The 22,354-nt window shown below is 42.8% G+C and overlaps 3 protein-coding genes across 11 annotated transcripts in view; 2 read left to right on the top strand and 1 right to left on the bottom strand.

The window, feature by feature from the left end:
* Nucleotides 1-14,134, bottom strand: part of LOC137659478 (proteasome subunit alpha type-1-like) — a 31,521-nt gene extending 17,387 nt beyond the window's left edge. The window contains exons 1-2 of the mRNA XM_068394369.1: nt 14,037-14,134; nt 4,671-4,730 (exon numbers count right to left, since the gene is read on the bottom strand). Of these exons, the coding sequence (XP_068250470.1) occupies nt 4,671-4,730; nt 14,037-14,039 (63 nt within the window). The 5' untranslated portion in view covers nt 14,040-14,134. The remainder of the gene's footprint in view (nt 1-4,670; nt 4,731-14,036) is intronic.
* Nucleotides 1-22,354, top strand: part of LOC137660260 (uncharacterized) — a 284,924-nt gene that overhangs the window by 74,626 nt on the left and 187,944 nt on the right. The gene's annotated exons all lie outside the window — the stretch shown is intronic.
* The window catches only part of LOC137660258 (protein transport protein Sec31A-like), an 83,538-nt gene continuing 77,618 nt past the window's right edge, over nt 16,435-22,354 (top strand). For 8 of the 9 annotated variants that reach the window (XM_068395006.1, XM_068395004.1, XM_068395003.1 and 5 more), the window contains exon 1: nt 16,435-16,517. The gene's annotated coding sequence lies outside the window, so the exon portion shown is untranslated. Of the gene's footprint in view, nt 16,525-22,354 lie in introns of all 9 variants that reach the window. The other variant, XM_068395002.1, reaches the window with a different exon arrangement.

Here is a 22,354-nt window from a genome sequence, read left to right as displayed (position 1 = left end):
GCTATCATGTTAAGGTAATCCCAGATCTTCCACCCTCTGTCTGGGAGTCCTAAAAAACTTTACTTAATGATACATATCTTAATCCACTGATCAAGACAAGAGATAGAATCTCTCTCAATGCTGAAATGATTCCCTTGTAGGAGTGTAAAAGGGGCAATCGCCGAGACCCATCCGTAGACGAATAGCGATTGTAAGTGCTAAAAAATACTAACGTGAGTGAACACTTGGGGAGTGCTAGCCAATCCAAAGCACAGGGCTTTGATTTGGTAGCTACTTCCCCCAAAAGACTTAGTGGAGAAAACCTCCTGTCAGGCAGAGGGTACATGTCCTTCACGTTTAAAAGGATGGAGTAGTCATCATTCTTATGATGGAATGTATGCAGTAAGACATGGCCTTTCTGGATTTAGTCTGGAAAACCGAACATGAAGATCGAGGATCGGTCTCCAATTCCCCATAGACTATTACAAATTATTTCATTCGTAAGAGTAGACAGTAAAAGTCCATAAACCTTCTCGGCAGCCTTCCCATCACCTCCGTTCCTACCAGTAAGGCGTGAGTTTTGGTTGATCCATGAGTGTAATCAGTAAGCAGGTCTGGAATGTTCAATTGATACCCATACTGACCAGTATGTACTCCTTCAGAGAAACTGCAGAAGTCACTGAATTCAGAATTCATTTCTGCCTTTTCTCATCCTATACCTATACATCAAAGGCAAGGTTGTGAGAGAAATAGAGAGCTGTCTAAACTTGTTAACACGAGGAAGAGACTGGAGTAGCTGATTAGACCTGTAGGTCACCAGATTCTTTCTCAGTGCTTGCTAAAGGTGTGAAGGGGATCTTGGAATAATTATCCTCGAAGGGCCTGTCCCCTTAGTGCTAGCTGATCGGTGGATGAGGACACATCTTTGCGCCTTTTCCCACATTACCGCCCTGATGTCGTTCCCTCCATAGGAACCGGGATGCAACTTTTATACCAATGTACTCTATACGGGACGAAACTCTTTGGACTCCCTTGCCTGATGAAGTAGGAGGTAATTGTATTCCTTTTCTCTAGGTTTCAAATGGCCCATGGGGCAACTGTAAAGTGCAACAAGAAGGCTTTCTTCATAGCAGATTAAATCAGTGTACTTCCTCGTACTTGGCCTTTGACAAATCCTTAGTTGTAATGCAGTGCATTGCTGTGATTGCCTACCAATTGAACTGTGATGTAGCTTGGAGGCTGGCCATGTATGTGGATTCCAAGAAAAAGGACTTAGATGTTGGGACATCATGTCCTCGTTTCATCCGGGTCCCTATTGTCAAAGTGGATTCTTCTGGTTCAAGCGATGGGGGGTTCTGCAAAAATCCAAGGGACTAAGATGCTATGAGATAAAAGATTCCTGGCATCTGGGACACCCCAAGTCATAGATCTTTGAGAATAGGAAGATCTAGATTGAGGAGTAGTATCGGCAAGCTGGAAGTTCATGTGCGATAGTGCACTGAAGCATCTCTTGAACATCACAGGAGCAAAAAGGGACGAGGGCTTCTGCCAACGTCTCGACCAGAAGCTTTCGTGCTCGGTCTCAAAGCATGAGCTTCCATACTCCGTACCAAAACCCTTCCAGAGGGTTTGATTTTTGGTACAGTGCTGCTTCTCCCACAAAACCATACAGAGGGAATGGCTTAAAACTTGAGCAACTATGTCAGATTTGTCATCACATGCTTCAGTGATTCCTCTCTCCCTCCTATTCTACAGTAAGAGAGACGTGAAGGAACAAGTGTAAACTCCGAATGTTGTTCCAGATCTCACAATTCCCAATCTCTGTAACCCATTGAAAGCTTCCCAGTTACTATACAGTACACCATTGTAAGGTTCACTACCTCAGAAACCAATTACAGTATATGGGTCTCAATAAATGTACAAAAACGTAGAGTTCCAGATAGCGGTAAATGATCATAGTTCCCAATCGCAGTACAGTAGGTGATTGTAGAATTCCTAATCATAGTAACCAATTGTAGAGGACGGTCGATCCCACAGGAGAAAACGGCAATTGTGGAGAGCAAGTGCAAGGCAATGTTCCCCTAAAGATGAAACACAAACGGGCAGGCACAAGAAAACTCGCTCGCATACCAGTAATATCTTGTAGCCTGTACACGAGATGCGAATGACCCAAGAGTCCTCTTCCATTGTAATATATAATGGAAGAGCAAGAGCAAAGCAGATGCCAGAAGTTCTGAGTGTCGGATCATGTAGCATCAAGCAAGCAAAGTGAATACATGAACCTTGTAACAGAAAATTTCCTTGGGGGAAATACGTAAGAATTTTTGGTACTTAAGCTCTCAGAACATGCTGTACTCTGTATACGACTCACTCAGGCAAGTGAGCGACCCTCTTCCCTGTCGGAAAAACAAGATCTCGCATGAAACCGAGTGCTAGAAACACGTGTGTGATCATTTGTATCCTGATCCACTCAGAGCTGGGTACACTCTTTGGCGCAAAACACTTAGCATTGGGTATGATCATGTAATGTGTCACCCTCATGTACTCCAAGACCATTGGAGACAAGTAGGTACTGTACGTTGATTTGACCTATTCACACAAGGTCTTCTCCCATCCAGTTTAGCGGTAGCATTTGGTACAAGACCAACCATGGTTGGCAAAGTGTGTACCGATGACTGTTCACAAAGGAACAACTTTTGGTACAGCTCTTTTCTCCTACCTCTTCCGAAAGCTAGAGTACACTCGTGCGGGAAAGGAAGAGAAGGGTGATGACCCTACTCCTACTGGTAGTGACCATAGGTAACTGGCGTGTAAGCACTTGCATCCCATACTGACAAGTAACTTTAGGGAAGGAATGTTCCTCGTAAGCATTCTCTCACCTCACAAAATTCACTGGGGAACAAGAAACAATCAAGTTTCTCGCCTTGCTAGAAGGCAAATGTGAGCTCTCATTCAATCAGCGTAGCATTTTAGACAGGCCGTGTGAACAGTTGAGCGTTCTTGATTTGGAGATTGCATGCCAGCAGTACAGCGCACCTGAGCACAAAATGGTGTGACATCAAGAGCAGCTGAGGGAGTGCCAAGTGGGGGAGTACTCACGATCACATGATAGGCAGCCCATAGGTAAGTCAGCTTATGTGCAAATAGATAGAAGGTTGCAAAGATGTGAATGGCCAAAGTCCAAAGAATGAGTACGAATAGAATGTGCCAAGTGGGGGAGGGCGAAAGTGGGGTAGTACTCACGATCAAATGACAGGCAGCCCATAGGAAAGTGGGCTTATGTGCGAATAGATAGAAGCATGCAAAGATGTGAATGGTCTAAGTACGATGAATGAGTACGAATAGAAAGGTGCATCCCCTCTTGGGGGTGTGCGGGAGCATGTAGTGTAAATGCTTCAAGTCACATGAATCAGAGCTAGCACAAATAGGTGAGGAGACGCTTCGTTAGTGGGGCACATTCGCGAGCAGGTAAAGCGGCCTTTCCATTGTCAGTTGTTTTGCGTATTACCGAGCATGAAAGGTGGCGCTTCCATAGATGGGTGCTACCGAACAGGTGAAGTAGTGCCGCTTTAAGAGGACACGATCACGAGCAGGTGTGAAGAACACCTTGATTAGATGTGGTAGCGCTCAAGTATATGCATGTGACTGTGAACAAGAGGAGTGGTGCTCCCGCACATTAAGCACAGGTTAGATGAGTAGCATGCTAATGCCTAGTATCGCACTAATGGGCTGGCATAAAGTAGCTTCCATGGTGAAAGAAACAATACGAGACACTTATGTGACTATGTACTATTGATTGGTTTTAAAAGTACTACAGTCAATGTATAAAAGAGGAAAAAGAGGGGCGACGTCCTTTTTCATTCCAACCAGCAGTGGGCTCTAAGTCCGATAAATGCTGTCAGCACTTAGTGAAGAGGATGCGACAGAGGTGAAGGAATACCTTTAGTTCTCCTATCTACAATTCGACATTGTGCAATGACATTTCATACCTGAGTTTCGATGCCTTTGTCATCACTACTGCACATAAGCGAGGGAATAAACAGCAACAGGAATGCTGTTAACATGAACGAAAAATGTATACTGTACCTGCAGTTACACAGAAACTGTCAGTAAGTTACTGTTATTGGGAAAGCTGCAAAACATTTCATCTTCCTTAAATTCCCTTACACACAATGAACTGCTAACCATAAAAATGAAGAAAAACCAAAAATTAAAAAAGGCCCATTGACACTGCTGGGAGTTCATCTGTAATTTACTAGTTGGGGGCTGGGGGGGGGGGGGGGGAATCCACGCTACCACCCAGTAACTACCAATACCTTGTTAAAAATTTTAACAGTTGAAGTTCCAGCCAAGCTTTGTATTCATGTAAGAACAAATAAGCTCTCCTAGCTATACAAACGTGAATATCAAAATTAAACATATGTCACCAATGGGGCGGTTGTAGAATTTAGATGTTGACTGAGGGTTATGATAGGCTAACCTACCCTAATCTAGCCACTATAACTTCGCCTAAGGACTATAAATGGTGGTTAAGAAAAGAATTTATTTTAAGGACTCAGGTCTGCAATTTAAAAAAAGGATTTATTCTAAAAGGAATATGGACCTTAAATCATCAAGAGTAGTAAACCATTTCAGTACATATATCATAAAATGCATAAAAAATAGAACCAACTCATGCAGTAAAAACTTACCTGGTGAAGACGACCCTGTGGTGACCACACGGTGACATCGTTGTCATACTGGTTTCGAAACTGTAAAAAAAATTTAATTTGTATTATATACAGCATATAAGAATGTTTCAAGGGCAAGCTAAAATCATATAAAACAATATACATTGTATATAAATAAAGAAAATAATATAGCATTTTCTCAATTTAATTTCCAAACAGAAAAAAATGACCGAAATCTTGGGAATGCAATTTCCAGTAAACGGTAAGCTTTAATAAAGCAAGAGCTGTAAATTTATATCACTACTTCCCAAAATGAAAACTGCAGATCCAAAAACATTACACAACCGTAGCCTCAAATTAAGTGAAACTCTTATAGAGTCCATATGGGAAATAAATCAAAGTACTGTACTAGGGATCAGTGCATTTGTTCAAATTGGACCAGGTAAGATATTGCCATCGTTAAAATATTTCATTTTATGGCATATTTTCCCTTTATCAGATTGGAAAAAATTTACTTCCATTCTCTTCAGTTATGAGTTTAATTTCTGACTGATTTTCCATAAGTCTACACCTTAATTCATGACCACTCAGCATGCTCCTTCCAGTCACTTCTTCCAAAAATACAACACTTTTCAGACTGGCTGTTGCTCACTCTTCGTATCGAAAGGCCAAACAATTACAATCTTAAGTCTGATTTTGAGCCCTATCTCCAAAGTCTGGAACAGACAACTGAATAGAGCTCTTGAAACACTTTTACTTCAGACTCCATTGCATATACAGTACTAGAAAACCAATAATAAAAAAGATATTCATATTTCCATTGTCTTTGCATATTAATTTCCCATTTTCTATATCATTATATCCTGATTTGAATACATAATCACTTTCCAAGTGACCAACCATAGCTGTTTTCACTATCACATAATTATTTTGCCCCATCACCTACCCTCACTACTAATGAGATGCTATCATCCTTTTTATGCAACTGATCTTTGATGTTAGCTGGCTTGGAAGGAAGTCACTGTTACGATCACTACTATTATACTTACAGGTTTTGAACAATTCTGATGCCTTTAACTGTTGGAAATCGTTCTGGGTACGTAACATAGATTGTTGGGTCACCAGGCCTGCTGCTCGGATAGAATATGACAAGCTTTCCTACCATAGTCCGTTGCCACCACCACTTATAAGTGTATTTATGAGTATGACGGTCAACAAAATAACACTAGTTATTCAATTAGTTTTCTGCTCCATCATGGCTCACTTTATTATTATTATCATTATTATTACTTGCTAAGCTACAACCCTAGTTTGAATAGCAGGATGCTATAAGCCCAGGGGCACCAACAGGGAAAATAGCTCAGTGAGGAAAGGAAAAAAGGAAAATAAAATATTTCAGGAAGAGTAACAACATTAACATCGTCTCCTTGCTCTCTGTTCTGGCAAGTAGTACACGTTGCACTACATGCGTTGGCAGAGTGGGCAAGTATTTTCGGGAATAAAATTTGGTAAATTTATAGAAAAATGTTATTTTTATAATAAAATAAATTTTTGAATATACTTACCCGGTGATTATATAAGCTGCAACTCTGTTGCTCGACAGAAAACTCTACGTTAAAAATCCGCCAGCGATCGCAATGCAGGTAGGGGGTGTACTTCAACAGCGCCATCTGTCGTGCAGGTACTCAGTACTCAATGTAAACACAGAACTCAATTTTCTCCTCGGTCCACTGGGTCTCTATTGGGGAGGAAGGGAGGGTCCTTTAATATATAATCACCGGGTAAGTATATTCAAAAATTTATTTTATTATAAAAATAACATTTTTCAATATTAAACTTAGCCGGTGATTATATAAGCTGATTCACACCCAGGGGGGTGGGTAGAGACCAGCAATAATTGTTTACATTATTATGAGCTAAGGATTTTTTTATTTCATTTTAGCAGTTATTCAAAATAACAAACATAAAATAAATAAGTACCTGGTAAGGAAGTCGACTTGAACAATTACTCTGCCTTTTTAAGTACGTCTTCCTTACGGAGCCTCGCGATCCTCTTAGGATGCTGAGCGACCCCTAGGATCTGAAGTATCAAGGGTTGCAACCCATACAACAGGACCTCATCAAAACCTCTAATCTAGGCGCTTCTCAAGAAATGACTTTGACCACCCGCCAAATCAAGTAGGATGCGAAAGGCTTCTTAGCCTTCCGGACAACCCAAAAACAATAATAAAACATTTCAAGAGAAAGATTAAAAAGGTTATGGAATTAGGGAATTGTAGTGGTTGAGCCCTCACCCACTACTGCACTCGTTGCTACGAATGGTCCCAGAGTGTAGCAGTTCTCGTAAAGAGACTGGACATTCTTAAGATAAAAAGACGCGAACACTGACTTGCTTTTCCAATAGGTTGCGTCGATTATACTTTGCAGAGATCTATTTTGTTTAAAGGCCACGGAAGTTGCGACAGCTCTAACTTCGTGTGTCCTTACCTTCAGCAAAGCTTGGTCTTCCTCATTCAGATGGGAATGAGCTTCTCGTATTAACAGTCTGATAAAATAGGATAAAGCATTCTTTGACATAGGCAAAGATGGTTTCTTAACTGAACACCATAAAGCTTCAGACGGGCCTCGTAAAAGTTTAGTTCGTTTTAAATAGAACTTAAGAGCTCTTACAGGACATAAGACTCTTTCTAGTTCATTTCCAACCATATGATAAGTTTGGAATATCGAACGATATTGGCCAAGGCCGAGAAGGCAGCTCGTTTTTGGCTAGAAAACCAAGTTGAAGAACATGTAGCCGTTTCGGATGAGAATCCGATGTTCTTGCTGAAGGCATGAATCTCACTGACTCTTTTAGCTGTGGCTAAGCATACCAGGAAAAGAGTCTTTAAGGTGAGATCTTTCAGGGAGGCTGATTGTAGCGGTTCGAACCTGTCTGACATAAGGAATCTTAGTACCACGTCTAAATTCCAACCAGGTGTAACCAAACGGCGCTCCTTCGTGGTCTCAAAAGACTTAAGGAGGTCCTGTAGATCTTTATTGTTGGAAAGATCTAAGCCTCTGTGACGGAAGACTGATGCCAACATGCTTCTGTAACCCTTGATAGTGGGAGCTGAAAGAGATCGTTCTTTCCTCAGATATAAGAGGAAGTCAGCTATTTGAGTTACCGAGGTACTGGTCGAGGATACGGATACTGACTTGCACCAGTTTCGGAAGATTTCCCACTTCGATTGGTAGACTCTAAGGGTGGATGTTCTCCTTGCTCTAGCAATCGCTCTGGCTGCCTCCTTCGAAAAGCCTCTAGCTCTCGAGAGTCTTTCGATAGTCTGAAGGCAGTCAGACGAAGAGCGTGGAGGCCTTGGTGTACCTTCTTTACGCGTGGCTGACGTAGAAGGTCCACCCTTAGGGGAAGTGTTCTGGGAACGTCTACTAGCCATCGAAGTACCTCGGTGAACCATTCTCTCGCAGGCCAGAGGGAAGCAACTAGCGTCAACCTTGTCCCTTCGTGAGAGGCGAACTTCTGCAGTACCTTGTTGACAATCTTGAACGGAGGGAATGCATATAGATCTAGATGTGACCAATCTAGTAGAAAGGCATCTATATGAACTGCTGCTGGGTCCGGGATTGGTGAGCAAAATATTGGGAGCCTCTTGGTCATCGAGGTTGCGAAGAGATCTATGGTTGGCTGGCCCCAGGTGGCCCAAAGTCTCTTGCATACATCCTTGTGGAGGGTCCATTCTGTTGGAATTATTTGTCCCTTCCGACTGAGACAATCTGCCATGACATTCAAGTTGCCTTGGATGAACCTCGTTACTAGTGATATGTCTAGACCTTTTGACCAGGTGAGGAGGTCCCTTGCGATCTCGTACAACGTCAGAGAGTAGGTCCCTCCTTGCTTGGAGATGTACGCCAAAGCCGTGGTGTTGTCCGAGTTCACCTCCACCACTTTGCCTTGAAGGAGAGACCTGAAGCTTTTCCAGGTCAGACGTACTGCCAGTAGCTCCTTGCAGTTGAAATGCTTTGTCCTTTGACTCGAGTTCCATAATCCCGAGCATTCCCGACCGTCTAATGTCGCACCCCAGCCTACGTCCGATGCGTCCGAGAAGAGAACGTGGTTGGGAGTCTGAACAGTCAGGGGAAGACCCTCTCTAAGGTTGATATAGTCCTTTCACCAAGTCAGACAAGACTTTATCTTTCCGGAAACCGGGATCGAGACCGCTTCTAGCGTCTTGTCCTTTTTCCAGTGAAAAGCTAGATGGTATAGAAGAGGACGGAGGTGTAGTCTTCCTAGTGACACAAATTGATCCACGGATGACAGTGTCCCTACCAGACTCATCCACAGCCTGACTGAGCAGCGTTCCTTCTTCAGCATCTTCTGGATGGATAGCAGGGCTGGGGGCTGATCGTCTTGTTCAGCAACGTCCTCATCAGAGGGTTCCTCATCCGAAACTGATGAGGAAACGGCAACGGAGTGGGCAACGTCTGACTCGCTGAATCCGGTCGCACTGGTGGATGCGTGACGGAGCCGGACGCAATATCATGGAACTGCTGCACAGTCTGTGAACTGTCAACAACCATGGGTGCGCGAGGAAGTACAGCGTCAACCCGAAACTGTCTAGACCGTCTGGGTTGTGCAGTCTACACCCTACCGGGTTGCTGAGGTTGACGCACTGCGTCACAACAAGTCACCTCTTCTGGTTGTTGAACGTCCTGAACGTCAACAACCACCTCCGAGCGTCGCTTAACGTCAACGTGCGACTGGCAACCCACACTGGGTCGCATCGGTGGAGGAACCACCTCAACGGGCAGACGCGAGTAGGTTACCTCAGTGTCAACAGGGCGCACAACCGACCGGTTGGAAGGTTGTTGGCCAGAAGGAGGAACCACCTCAACTGGCAGACGCGAGTAGGTTACCTCAGCGTCAACAGGGCGCACAACCGACCGGTTGGAAAGTTGTTGGCCAGAAGGAGGAACCACCTCAACTGGCAGACGCGAGTAGGTTACCTCAGCGTCAACAGGGCGCACAACCGACCGGTTGGAAGGTTGTTGGCCAGAAGGTTCTTCTCCGCATTTAAGTCCTCTATCAAGGACGCAAGCTTGGACTGCATGGCTTGCAGCAAAGCCCATTTAGGGTCTACGGGAGCAGGTGTGGCAACAGACGGGGTTAGCGACTGAGGCGGAACCGTTTACCATCCCTGAAAGCCTTGTTATGTGTGACATAATAGTACAGCAAAACTTCAAAGGCTTGACAAAAGCTGAGAAGTTAACCTGTAAACAACTTGGAGCGTCTCCTGGCTAGGCGCCAGGGCGAGTCTACCAGAATTGAGAAGTCTATCTGGGCAGAGGCATGAACTCCCAAGCTGAGAACTTCTCTCGTGTCATATCAGACTCTCGCTCTATAAGCCAGTTTAAAAGAAGGGAAATCAAAGGCTGTATCCCTAAAAACTCCTCCTGGTGCAAAAACCAGTCGCCTAGCCAACGTAACGCTCTCTAGGAGAGCGAGAGAGCACTAGCTTAAAAACAACGGCTTCGAAGTAGCTAGGCCTAGTGTAAGTTCTGACGTTTAGGCGAACGAGGAGCAGCAGTTACAAGATCCGGACGAAGATCCTTAAAAAAAATTCATCATGATTTAATTAAAGTCCATAGGAGGCTAAGCAGCTTAAGGCTCCTCTCCATCTGACAAAGTCCTCAAGGGAATATCAGTAGGAGGGAGAACAGCAACTTCCTCATCTACAGGAACCTTGTCCGATAAAAGCTAGGTTACCTCAGTGAGTCTCTCACTGGAGCATTAGTAGCAGACCAGAAGGCAACGTCATGTAACTGCTTGACAGTCTGTGAACTGTCAACAACTGAACTGTCAACCACAACAGGTGCGTGAGGACGTACAGTGTCCACTCGAGACTGCTTTGACTGTCTAGACTGAGCAGTCAAAACAACTCTAGAATGCGGAGGTTGACGCACCGCGTCAAAACAAAACAACTTAGACTGTTGTTGTACCTCGCGAACGTCAACGGAAGGTTCCGTGCGTCGCTGAACATCAACATGCGGCTGGCAGGGTACACTGGAACGCATGGGTGGCGGGACTCTCTCAGCTGGAGTGCGGCAGAAGGTCGCCTCAGCGTCCACAGGACGCACAACCGTGGTTGGTTGTAGGCTAGAGGTTGGTGTCAACCTTCTCCGCACGAAAGTCCTGCATCAATGACGTTAACTGAGACTGCATGGTCTGCAGCAAAGACCACTTAGGGTCTACAAGAGCAGGTGCGGCAACAGACGGTGTGACTGCCTGATGCGGTACCGCTTTGCCTCTCTTAGGAGGTGAGCAGTCGTCGGAAGACTGCAGCGAGTCCGAACTGACCCAGTGGCTACAACTGGGCCGTTGGACTTGCGCGGAAGGGACCGACTTGCGCTTAATAAGCCGCGAGACCTTGGTCCATGGTTTCTTACGAGAAACCTCTTCCACAGACGAGAAATAAATGGGCTCTCTCGTCTTTGTGTGGGTGGGGCGATCTTGGGTAGATACGCCCGAAACCACGGAGGGAAAAACGTCTGTTCGTTGATCAAGGCCTCTCGAACCCATAAGTCGTTCGACATTACTTCTCCCCTGGGCTTGGGAGCTTGCAAGAGGTCCCGGACTAGGTGAACGACAGGCACGTACAGACGAACCCTCGGACGCAACACTGTAACACTTTGCGCATATCACTTTATCGATTTTCTGTTTTGCACTTATTTCACTGAAATCGAAACTTTTACTGATTTCTACCTGAAACACGCAATTCTACCCTTCATTAAAAGGTAGTAATTGCGAAATCAGTCGTATAATGCAGCTCATTAATACTAGCAAAAAACAGAAAACATATATAAAGATAAAAAATTCAGTGGCTGGGAAAGAGACTAAACACTAGTTCAAATAAACTACGTTTACAATCTCTCACCGCACATAGCCTGGGGACAAGAATAAAACCCTAGAAATGTTTTACCTTCCTCCCCGTACAGAGACTAGGGACGAGAGTAACACGAGAACAACGTTACCCGCTTGAACGGAACGTTTTCTCTCCTCTCTCTCCCTCCGTCTCTATCTCTCTCTCTCTTTCTCTCTTGATTTCGCACCTAAGAGAAGAGCCCAATTATATATCGTCAAAAAAACATGTTATTTGACTAAAGGAAAAAACTGAAAGGTTTTCCAAATAAAAAGTTCCTTTAATTTAGAATTTAAAACATTTAAGCTAAGAAAGAATGAACAAAACGTCAGAATCGATTTACTCTTACTGCAAAGTGAAACCGTGATACACTCTCTCTCTCTATCGTAACGATAGAGCGCATGTTGAACGTCCTGAACGTCAACAACTAAACGTTAGTTCATCTTTGAAAACAGTACGAAGACTATCAAAGAAATTCTTTCATAAAACATTAAATTTAAAAAGTTTTAAATTCTTTAAAGGCTAAATACGATATAACGGGCTCAACGTTGATTAACTTCGGTTCCAAGTTAGGACCGCCTACTATCAGGAAAGGTCGCATATAAACAAAACATAAAAATTTATTTTTATATGTTTATAATAAATGGAAAGTTAATCGAAGAGGCCTAATAAAGGCGGAGAGATATAAAATATATAGATCTATAACGTGTTAAGCAAAATTACTAAAAACCTAAACACACTTCCGTCTAAGGGAAGGGTCGGCCATTTAAAAGTGAAAGAGAGTCCATACTCTCTTTGTCACCATAATTAAATCTATCCAAAACGAGTTCAAGTTTTGAGATGAAGATAAAACACCTGCATAGCGAAAGCTCAAAACTAGAATAGTGTACTTCACCAAATAGTTGTGAAAACAAATCCAGTTAGTAACAGCGAATTAGTAGGTCTTGCCGGTAGCCCGACAGAGAGAAAATTGAGTTCTGTGTTTACATTGAGTACTGAGTACCTGCACGACAGATGGCGCTGTTGAAGTACACCCCCTACCTGCATTGCGATCGCTGGCGGATTTTTAACGTAGAGTTTTCTGTCGAGCAACAGAGTTGCAGCTTATATAATCACCGGCTAAGTTTAATATTGAAAAATACAGGAAAACATTTCTAAGAGAAAAGAACTTCTACTATAGTAAATGATACACTTTCAACAAATTTGACTTTAATTTCCACTGAAAATAAGCTGTTCTAACAATATGGACCCCCCCTCCCAAATGACACAAATGGGAACCTTGGATTTTGGGTGTGCAAAAACAGGACAAAACATGGAGCCTTTGTATATCAGCGGCCAGTTCCTCCCGTGTGGTTTAAAATTGGACACCAACTAAGCTAAACTTTCCCCCTTAGCCTAACCTACAAGCCGTGTCCTTACCTACTTACTTAACGAGGGGGCTAACGGCCCCCTGCGACCCCACTTTCACTGTCGTATTCTAAGTTACAGTAGTCGTAATCAAACATACAGGTGGCTGCTATCATACTTACACCCCCAAAACATGATTATTTAACACTTTTGAGATATGTAAAAGGATATAAAACCCAACAAACCCACTTAACCTAACCTAGTAGTTCCCAGGTCACACGCCCAAGCCGAGGTTAAGCCCCCAAGATCCCCCTTCCCAGGTCACAATCCCTAGCCAGGGGGCAAGCCCTATGAACCTCCTTCCCAGGTCACAATCTAAAACTAAATCCCAAATAATCCTTACTATATGATAAAGTAAATAATAAATAATTCCTTACCTAATGATTGACACCTACACCTCTGTTTTGTCTTGGCAATCTTTACAGTAGCGTTGTATGAGTGAAGTTTGTCCTGTGCATTTCTATAATACCCAATATTTGGTGACCCCAACTATACCCAACCCTTATAACAATGAAACACAAATTACACCTGAATACACTTTTGACAAAGGAAGTAAACATAGCGATGTGATCCAACTTGGGGTACGGTAGACACAGAATTTTTTTTTTTTTTTTGGGGGGGGAGGATGCGTGTAACCCAATCTAGTATGCGAGGACAGAAACCTGACTAGGTGGGGGGGGGGAGGGACGGTGGGACCTCAGGTTAGTTCACACCTATGGGTTTGTTTCCTTTGAAAAATAAGAGGTTATGATTTATCAGTTGTAACTTGAGTTTCAAACATCAAATTCACTTGTAACTTGACTTTCAAACATCACCATAAATTGAATAATAAGAAAGTCGGAGTTATTTTACTATTGGTTCACTAATTATTTCTTTTTTTTAACTTTCTTGGGTCTAACCTAGTTCAGGTTTTGACAATGAGTAGACAGGCTCTAGTTTAACCTCAAGTTACGTCTGATTTACTCCCTCTACAGCGAACAATTTTCGATGGCGTAAGGCAGACATGCCTCTAATGGGTTAAGCAAGCCTTAAATTAAAAAACTAATTCCGTATTACAAACGCTTACCATTTTAAGATAGAGGAAATTTGGAAACTTCTAACACCAAAACAAACGAGTCCCTCTCATGAAACCGAGGTCATCAATGCAACCTTCTAGGAGGAGGCGCGAAGTTTCTATGCTGTTTCAGTAAATGCTGTTGCAAAATATACACTAAATGATTTGTAGAACACAAAGACGATATAACCAATAATTTAATAAAATCAAAAGAAAAAATAATTATAAAAAAATATCTTAAAACTATACTGGCTCAATAGAAGACGGTTTCAGAAATTGAACCACTCTGGTAAGATGGCGATTTCATATTTTAATTACTAAATCATGGATGAATACCATGTACGAGTAACTTCCATAAGACAACCTTCCCCGTGCATTTGGACAAATAGTCCAGCAGCACATTAAACTTCATCCCCCACAGTGCAATGGTTACCACAAACTATAGCATGTAGACTACTCTCACTTATCATAAACTATGAGACCTTTTCTTTCTAGTATCTATTTTATTCAATCAATTTAGGACTTTAAATGGTTTTTAACACTTCGTAATTATTCAGTCTCCTAAATAACTTAGCATTTCTTCCCTATACTCTTAAAATTTTAGGTGTGATTCTCGACAGAAAATTTACTTTTGAGAAACACACTAGGTCTGTGTCTTCTTCAATTGCACAAAAAAATTGGCTTACTGAGAAAGTCTTACAAGATTTTCGATGATCAATCTATTCTGAAGAAGTGTTTTAATTCTTTCATTCTACCTTTTTTTGAGTATTGTTCTCCTGTCTGGTGTTCAGCTGCTGATTTTCATCTTAATTTGTTGGACAGAAACTTACGGTCCATTAAATTTCTTATTCCTGATCTAAATATTAATCTTTGGCACCGTCGTTCAATTAGTTCATTATGCATGTTGCATAAGATTTGTCATAACTCTGACCATCCTTTACATTCAGATCTCCCTGGACAATTCTATCCTGTTCGTAATACTAGGCAGCCAGTTAATTCTAATTGCCAGGCCTTCTCCATCATGAGGGTCAATATTACACAGTATTCTAGAAGTTTTATTCCAGCTGTTACCAAGTTGTGGAATGATCTTCCTAATCGGGTAGTTGAATCAGTAGAACTTAAAAAGTTCAAAGTTGGAGCAAATGTTTTTATGTTGACCAGGCTGACATGAGGCTTTTTATAGTTTTTATATGACATGTTTGTTTTTGACGTTGGTAATAGTTTATATAGGACATATCTGTTTGGACGCCGTTACTGTTATTAGAATGATTTATTGTTAATCTAGTCTCATAATTTTTTTCTCATTATTTCCTTTCCTCACTGGGCTATTTTCCCTATTGGAGCCCTTGCTTTTCCAATTAGGGTTGTAGCTTGGCTAGTAATAATAATAATAATAATAATAATAATAATAATAATAATAATAATAATAATAATAATAATAATAATAATAATAATAATCCAACTATCTTAAGCTGTTCTTATATTACGTTTTACTCATGCTAATCTTCTTATGAGTTATATGACTCTAAACAAGAAAAGCCTTTGAAAGGAATTTATGGACAAATAACTATTTCAAATATTATTTGGTGAATATTTGTCCATATTAAAGATAGCTCATTACATTGTTCTCTTACAAGATATTTTGGTGGGTTGCATTCAGCAAATGACACCGGTAAACACAAGCTGTGTTTTGGTGAAATATTAATTCGACTTTATTATATTGAGATACGATAGAGGATATAGTACCTATAAAAGAATTATCTAGATAAATTATACAAACAACAAAATTAGAAATACAAAAAAAATTTGAAATTGCGATTTTTGGGAAAGTCGAGTATCCATGCATCGAAGCAGAATGCCATGTCCCTTGCCATATCGTGACAAGTGCCATTGCGAATGAAGGCAAAAACCTCTTATTCATCCATGGCCCATTGAAGACGAGACTACAGTTACCTATTATTCATATTTCGATATATTTTAAATCGTGATTTTGTTTTATGATCATATATACTCGATTACAAATTTATAGCTACTACAGAAAGTAATGGACAACAACCCCTTTAAATTGTAAGCAACTGTTATCATAATGACAAGAATATATAAAGAGTACCATGAGAAGTTATTTATTAACAATAAAGAAGAATTTCAACTGTACCAAGTCTGATTTTATTCCTTATTTCGTAATTATTAACAATATTATTTCACGAGTGTTATCGTCTGAATTTTCATGTTGAGCCCAGCGATTAAATTGTAAATAGATGTCATTGTAAATCTTGGGTATTATTATAACTTTTAAATAAATCTGATTGATGTCTATCGCCTTATGGAACGTAAACAATAAAATTATTAAAAACCAGATGAGTTTCTAGAAAAAGATAACTTTTCCTATCCTCCTTGAATACGCCACGTAGAAATAGTTGACATCAGAGGGTCGTAGGAGTAGGTTGTGTGGCTGTTTCTCTCAAGCCGTCAACCCTTGTGTCAAGTAATTTGGTGAGTTGTAAGTCCCTGGTCATTACTACTCTATAAATTAATTGCCTTAACAATTAAATACGCACTGACAGTAATGATTTTCTTGTATTCTGTGTTTCAGCATTTGACAGGATAATAGGTTAACCACTTTGGGTTGGGCATTGGAAATTAAGGTCAGCTGTTTTCTTTATTTTTTTCTTATCTGCTGAGTCCAGAGATTTGCCGTATCTTTTGACAGTTGTGACTTGTCATTTTCTTAACGGCTAACATTGACCACGTTTCAACGTCGTGATATTAAGAGTCCTCTGACATCTGTGGTAGATTATAGGCTAGGTTAGTATGCCCAGTGTTTAATAGTAGCGATCAGCTGATTTTTTTTGTACACGTACGGATGGTCATGATACTTGACCTGATGTGTTACTGATTAGCCTCATCATAATAATACTATAGTCAATTCTTTTTAGTGAGGCAGAATTGCACCGACTGGCAGGGGTGGCCTTTTCGAAGAGAACGGGCCTTTTTTTCTATAGAAATAAGTAGTTTTTTCCTAGGTTACATTACCCTGTAATACAGTACAATAATACCATAAGAATAGACTATAGTACAGTAGTAGTGAAAGTTAAGTTTCCTTAGCCCTTGTTTTAGTATACCTGTTTTGAAACCTTTTTTTTTTCTGCTTATTAGAACAATATTTGTGAACCCATGGTGGGCTTATTTATATTCCCAAAAGCAACATTTAATATGTTTTAAGACAGGATGCCTGAAAACTTTAAATCAATCAATCAATTTAATATGTTTTAAGAACTGGTCAGCTGTCTGTGTAAGGCATTGTGTACCTGAGAAAGAATATCGAATTAAAACTATGAAATTTGGGATTAAATGATTAATTCATCATGCTTATATTTCACCGAATTTTAACATCGGGTTTGGAATGGCGGGTGTTTATACATTAGACAATTTATATTAAAAAAAAATTACATTACTAATATGATGATTATCTGGTTTACCGGATCCATGCTATCGTACGTTTTTAAATATTTAACTTAGCCGGTGAATATATAGCTGCAACTCTGTTGCTCGACAGACAAACTGTACAGAAAAAAACTCGCCAGCGATCGCTATACAGGTTGCGGGTGTGCCCAACAGCGCCATCTGTCGGCCAGATACCAAGCTCTATGTAAACAAAGACTCAATTTTCTCTCTGTCGACGTGTCGATAAGACGTACTTTACTCGCTGTTGAAACCTGGAGTTTTTCCCATCATCTTTGGTGAAGTACTATATTCTGGTTTGAGCTTTCGCAATGCAGGTGTTTTATCTTCATCTTAAATCTTGAACTCGTTTTGGATAGATTTAATTATGGTGACAAAGAGAGTATGTATTAATGAGCTTGCATTATACGACTGATTTCGCAATTACTACCTTTTGATGAAGGGTAGAATTGCGTGCTTCAGGTAGAAATCAGTAAAAGTTTCGATTTCAGTGAAATAAGTGCAAAACAGAAAATCGAAGTGATAAAGTGATATTGCGCAAAGTGTTACAGTGTTGCGTCCGAGGGTTCGTCTGTTCGTGCCTGTCGTTCACCTAGTCCGGGACCTCTTGCAAGCTCCCAAACAGGGGAGAAGTAATGTCGAACGACTTATGGGTTCGAGAGGCCTTGATCAACGAACAGACGTTTCCCTCTATGGTATCGGGTGTATCTTACCAAGATCTCCCCTACCATAAGACGAGAGAGACGTTTTTTCTCCTCGTCATCCGAAGGCTTTTCGCATAAGAAACCTGTCACTAGGTTTCGAAGCCCTTAAGCGAAAGTCAGTCCTTTCAGGACAGGTCCAGCGTCCTGGTTACAGCCATTAGGACAGCTCTGACCCTATGCAGTCATCGGATAACCGCTCGCCGCCTAACAAAAGCGTAACACAGACTCCGAGAGTCTTTTTTGTTGGCAAAGTGTTGCGGTCACAGACGTTACCCTCGTCTCTTACCACAACCATTTCCGTTGATCCTTAATGGGTTGTACGGCAAGACATGCAGAATATGCTTGCCTCCCTTATGGAAGACTATTCTGCCGATTAGTCCGTTGAGTCTAGCCGTTTATCTCATCGATATCCTGGCTTTCAGCCAACCTAGCGTTCCTTTGTGCTTCCTGTTGACGTTGGCGTAGCTAAGTCACGTCAGTCAGGTTGTTTAGTACCACACTCGATGCGGTCTCGTGTGGATTTTCAGCCGCATTTGGACGTTAGGCCACTTGCTGACGCTCCTGTTGACGTTCAAGACGTTCGCTAACAATCGGAGTTGGCTTGTTTTGACGCTGTGCGTCAACCTCCGCATTCTAGAGTTGTTTTGACTGCTCAGTCTAGGCAGTCAAAGCAGTCTCGAGTGGACGCTGTGCGTCCTCACGCACCTGTTGTGGTTGACAGTTCAGTTGTTGACAGTTCACAGACTGTCAAGCAGTTACATGACGTTGCGTCCTGGTCCGCTACTAATGCACCAGTGAGTGTGGACTCTGCTTGTAAAGCATTGCCACCACGGTAGGTCTCTCCCTTGCTTGAGACTCAGCTTTTATCGGACAAGGTTCCTGTAGATGAGGAAGTTGCTGTTCCCCCTCCTACTGATATTCCCTTGAGGACTCTGTCAGATGGAGAGGAGCCTAAAGCTGCTTAGCCCTCTATGGACTTTAATTAAATCATGATGATTTTTTTTAAGGATCTTTGTCCGGATCTTTTTGTAACTGCTGCTCCTCGTTCGCCTAAACGTCAGAGCTTACACTAGGCCTAGCTACTTCGAAGCCGTTGTTTATAAGCTAGTGCTCTCTCGCTCTCCTAGAGAGCTTTACGTTTGCTAGGTGACTGGTTTATCACCAGGAGGAGTTTGGGGGTTACAGCCTTTGCTTTCCCTTCTTTTAAACTGGCTTATAGAGCGAGAGTCTGATATGACACGAGAGTAGTTCTCGGCTTGGGAGTTCATGCCTCTGCCCAGATAGACTTCTCAAATCTCGTAGACTCTCCCTGGCGCCTGGCCAGGAGACGCTCCAAGTTTTTTACAGGTCAACTTCACAGCTGTTTTCGAGCCTTTGAAGTACCGCCTCAGTCGCTAACCCCGTCTGTTGCCGCACCTGCTCCCGTAGACCCTAAAGGGGCTTTGCTGCAAGACATGCAGTCCAAGCTTGCGTCCTTGATAGAGGACTTTAATGCGGAGAAGGTTGCTGCCGAACCTTCTGACCAACAACCTTCCAACCGGTCGGTTGTGCGTCCTGTTGACGCTGAGGTAACCTTCTCGCGTCTGCCAGTTGAGGTGGTTCCTCCACCGATGCAACCCAGTGTGGGTTGCCAGCCTCACGTTGACGTTAAGCGACGCTCGGAGGTGGTTGTTGACGTTCAGGACGTTCAACAACCAGCAGAGGTGACTTGTTTTGACGCAGTGCGTCAACCTCAGCAACCCGGTATGGTGTTGACTGCACAACCCAGACGGTCTAGGCAGTCTCGGGTGGACGCTGTGCTTCCTCGCGCACCCATGGTTGTTGACAGTTCACAGACTGTGCAGCAGTTCCATGATGTTGCGTCCGGCTCCGTCACGCATGCACCAGTGCGACCGGACTCAGCGAGCCAGACGTTGCCCACTCCGTTGCCGTTTCCTCATCAGTTTTCGGATGAGGAACTATCTGATGAGGACGTTGCTGAACAACAAGACGATCAGCCCCCAGAATAGATCAAGCCCTGCTATCCATCCAGAAGATGCTGAAGAAGGAACGCTGCTCAGTCAGGCTGTGGATGAGTCTGGTAGGGACGCTGTCATCCGTGGAACAATTTGTGTCACTAGGAAGACTACACCTCCGTCCTCTTCAATACCATCTAGCTTTTCACTGGAAAAAGGACAAGACGCTAGAAGCGGTCTCGATCCCGATTTCCGAAAAGATAAAGTCTTGTCTGACTTGGTGGAAGGACAATATCAACCTAAGAGAGGGTCTTCCCCTGGCTGTTCAGACTCCCAACCACGTTCTCTTCTCGGACGCATCGGACGTGGGCTGGGGCGCGACACTAGACGGTCGGGAATGCTCAGGACTGTGGAACTCGAGTCAGAGGAGCATGCATATCAACTGCAAGGAGCTGTTGGCAGTACATCTGGCCTTGAAAAGCTTCAAGTCTCTCCTTCGAGGCAAAGTGGTGGAAGTAAACTCAGACAACACCACGGCCTTGGCGTACATCTCCAAACAAGGAGGTACCCACTCACTGACGTTGTACGAGATCGCAAGGGACCTGCTCATCTGGTCAAAAGGTCAAGACATCTCCCTAGTAACGAGGTTCATCCTAGGCAACTTGAATGTCATAGCAGATTGTCTCAGTCGGAAAGGGCAAGTAATTCCAACAGAATGGACCCTCCACAAGGATGTGTGTAAGAGACTTTGGGCCACTTGGGGCCAACCAACCATAGATCTCTTTGCAACCTCGCTGACCAAGAGGCTTCCAATCTATTGCTCCCCAGTCCCGGACCCAGCAGCAATACATATAGATGCCTTCCTCCTAGATTGGTCACATCTGGAGCTCTACGCATTCCCACCGTTCAAGATTGTCAACAAGGTACTGCAGAAGTTCGCCTCTCACGAAGGGACAAGGTTGACGTTAGTTGCTCCCCTCTGGCCTGCGAGAGAATGGTTCACCGAGGTACTTCGATGGCTAGTAGACGTTCCCAGAAGTCTTCCTCTAAGGGTGGACCTTCTACGTCAGCCTCACGTAAGAAGGTACACCAAAGCCTCCTCGCTCTTCGTCTGACTGCCTTCAGCCTATCGAAAGACTCTCGAGAGCTAGAGGCTTTTCGAAGGAGGCAGCCAGTGCGATTGCTAGAGCAAGGAGAGCATCCACGATTAGAGTCTACCAATCGAAGTGGGAAGTCTTCCGAGACTGGTGCAAGTCAGTTTCTGTATCCTCGACCAGTACCTCTGTAGCTCAAATAGCTGATTTTCTCTTTTACCTGAGAAAAGGACGATCCCTTTCAGCTCCCACTATCAAGGGTTACAGAAGCATGTTGGCATCGGTCTTCCGGCATAGAGGCTTAGATCTTTCCAACAATAAAGATCTTCAAGACCTCCTTAAGTCTTTTGAGACCACCAAGGAGCGTCGTTTGGCTACCCCTGGTTGGAATTTAGACGTGGTACTAAGATTCCTCATGTCAGACAGGTTCGAGCCGCTACAATCAGCCTCCCTGAAAGATCTCACTCTAAAGACGCTTTTCCTGGTATGCTTAGCCTCAGCTAAAAGAGTCAGTGAGATTCATGCCTTCAGCAAGAACATCGGATTTTCGTCAGAAAAAGCCACCTGTTCGCTACAACTTGGTTTTCTAGCCAAAAATGTGCTGCCTTCTCGGCCTTGGCCTAAATCTTTCGATATTCCCAGCTTATCGGAGATTGTAGGCAATGAACTAGAAAGAGTCTTATGCCCTGTGAGAGCTCTTAAGTTCTATTTAAAGCGTACCAAACCTTTACGAGGCCAATCTGAAGCTTTATGGTGTTCAGTTAAGAAACCATCTTTGCCTATGTCAAAGAATGCTTTATCATACTTTATCAGATTGTTAATACGAGAAGCTCATTCACATCTGAGTGAGGAAGACCGAGCTTTGCTTAAGGTGAAGACGCACGAAGTTAGAGCTGTTGCAACTTCCGTGGCCTTTAAGCAAAATAGATCTCTGCGAAGTATAATGGACGCAACCTATTGGAGAAGCAAGTCAGTGTTCGCGTCTTTTTATCTAAAGGATGTCCAGTCTCTTTACGAGGACTGCTACACACTGGGACCATTCGTAGCAGCGAGTGCAGTAGTGGGTGAGGGCTCAACCACTACAATTCCCTAATTCCATATCCTTTTAATCTTTC

Source organism: Palaemon carinicauda, chromosome 20, assembly GCF_036898095.1.
Source record: "Palaemon carinicauda isolate YSFRI2023 chromosome 20, ASM3689809v2, whole genome shotgun sequence".
Lineage (NCBI taxonomy): Eukaryota > Metazoa > Arthropoda > Malacostraca > Decapoda > Palaemonidae > Palaemon > Palaemon carinicauda.
This window is presented reverse-complemented; position numbering and strand designations above follow the sequence as displayed.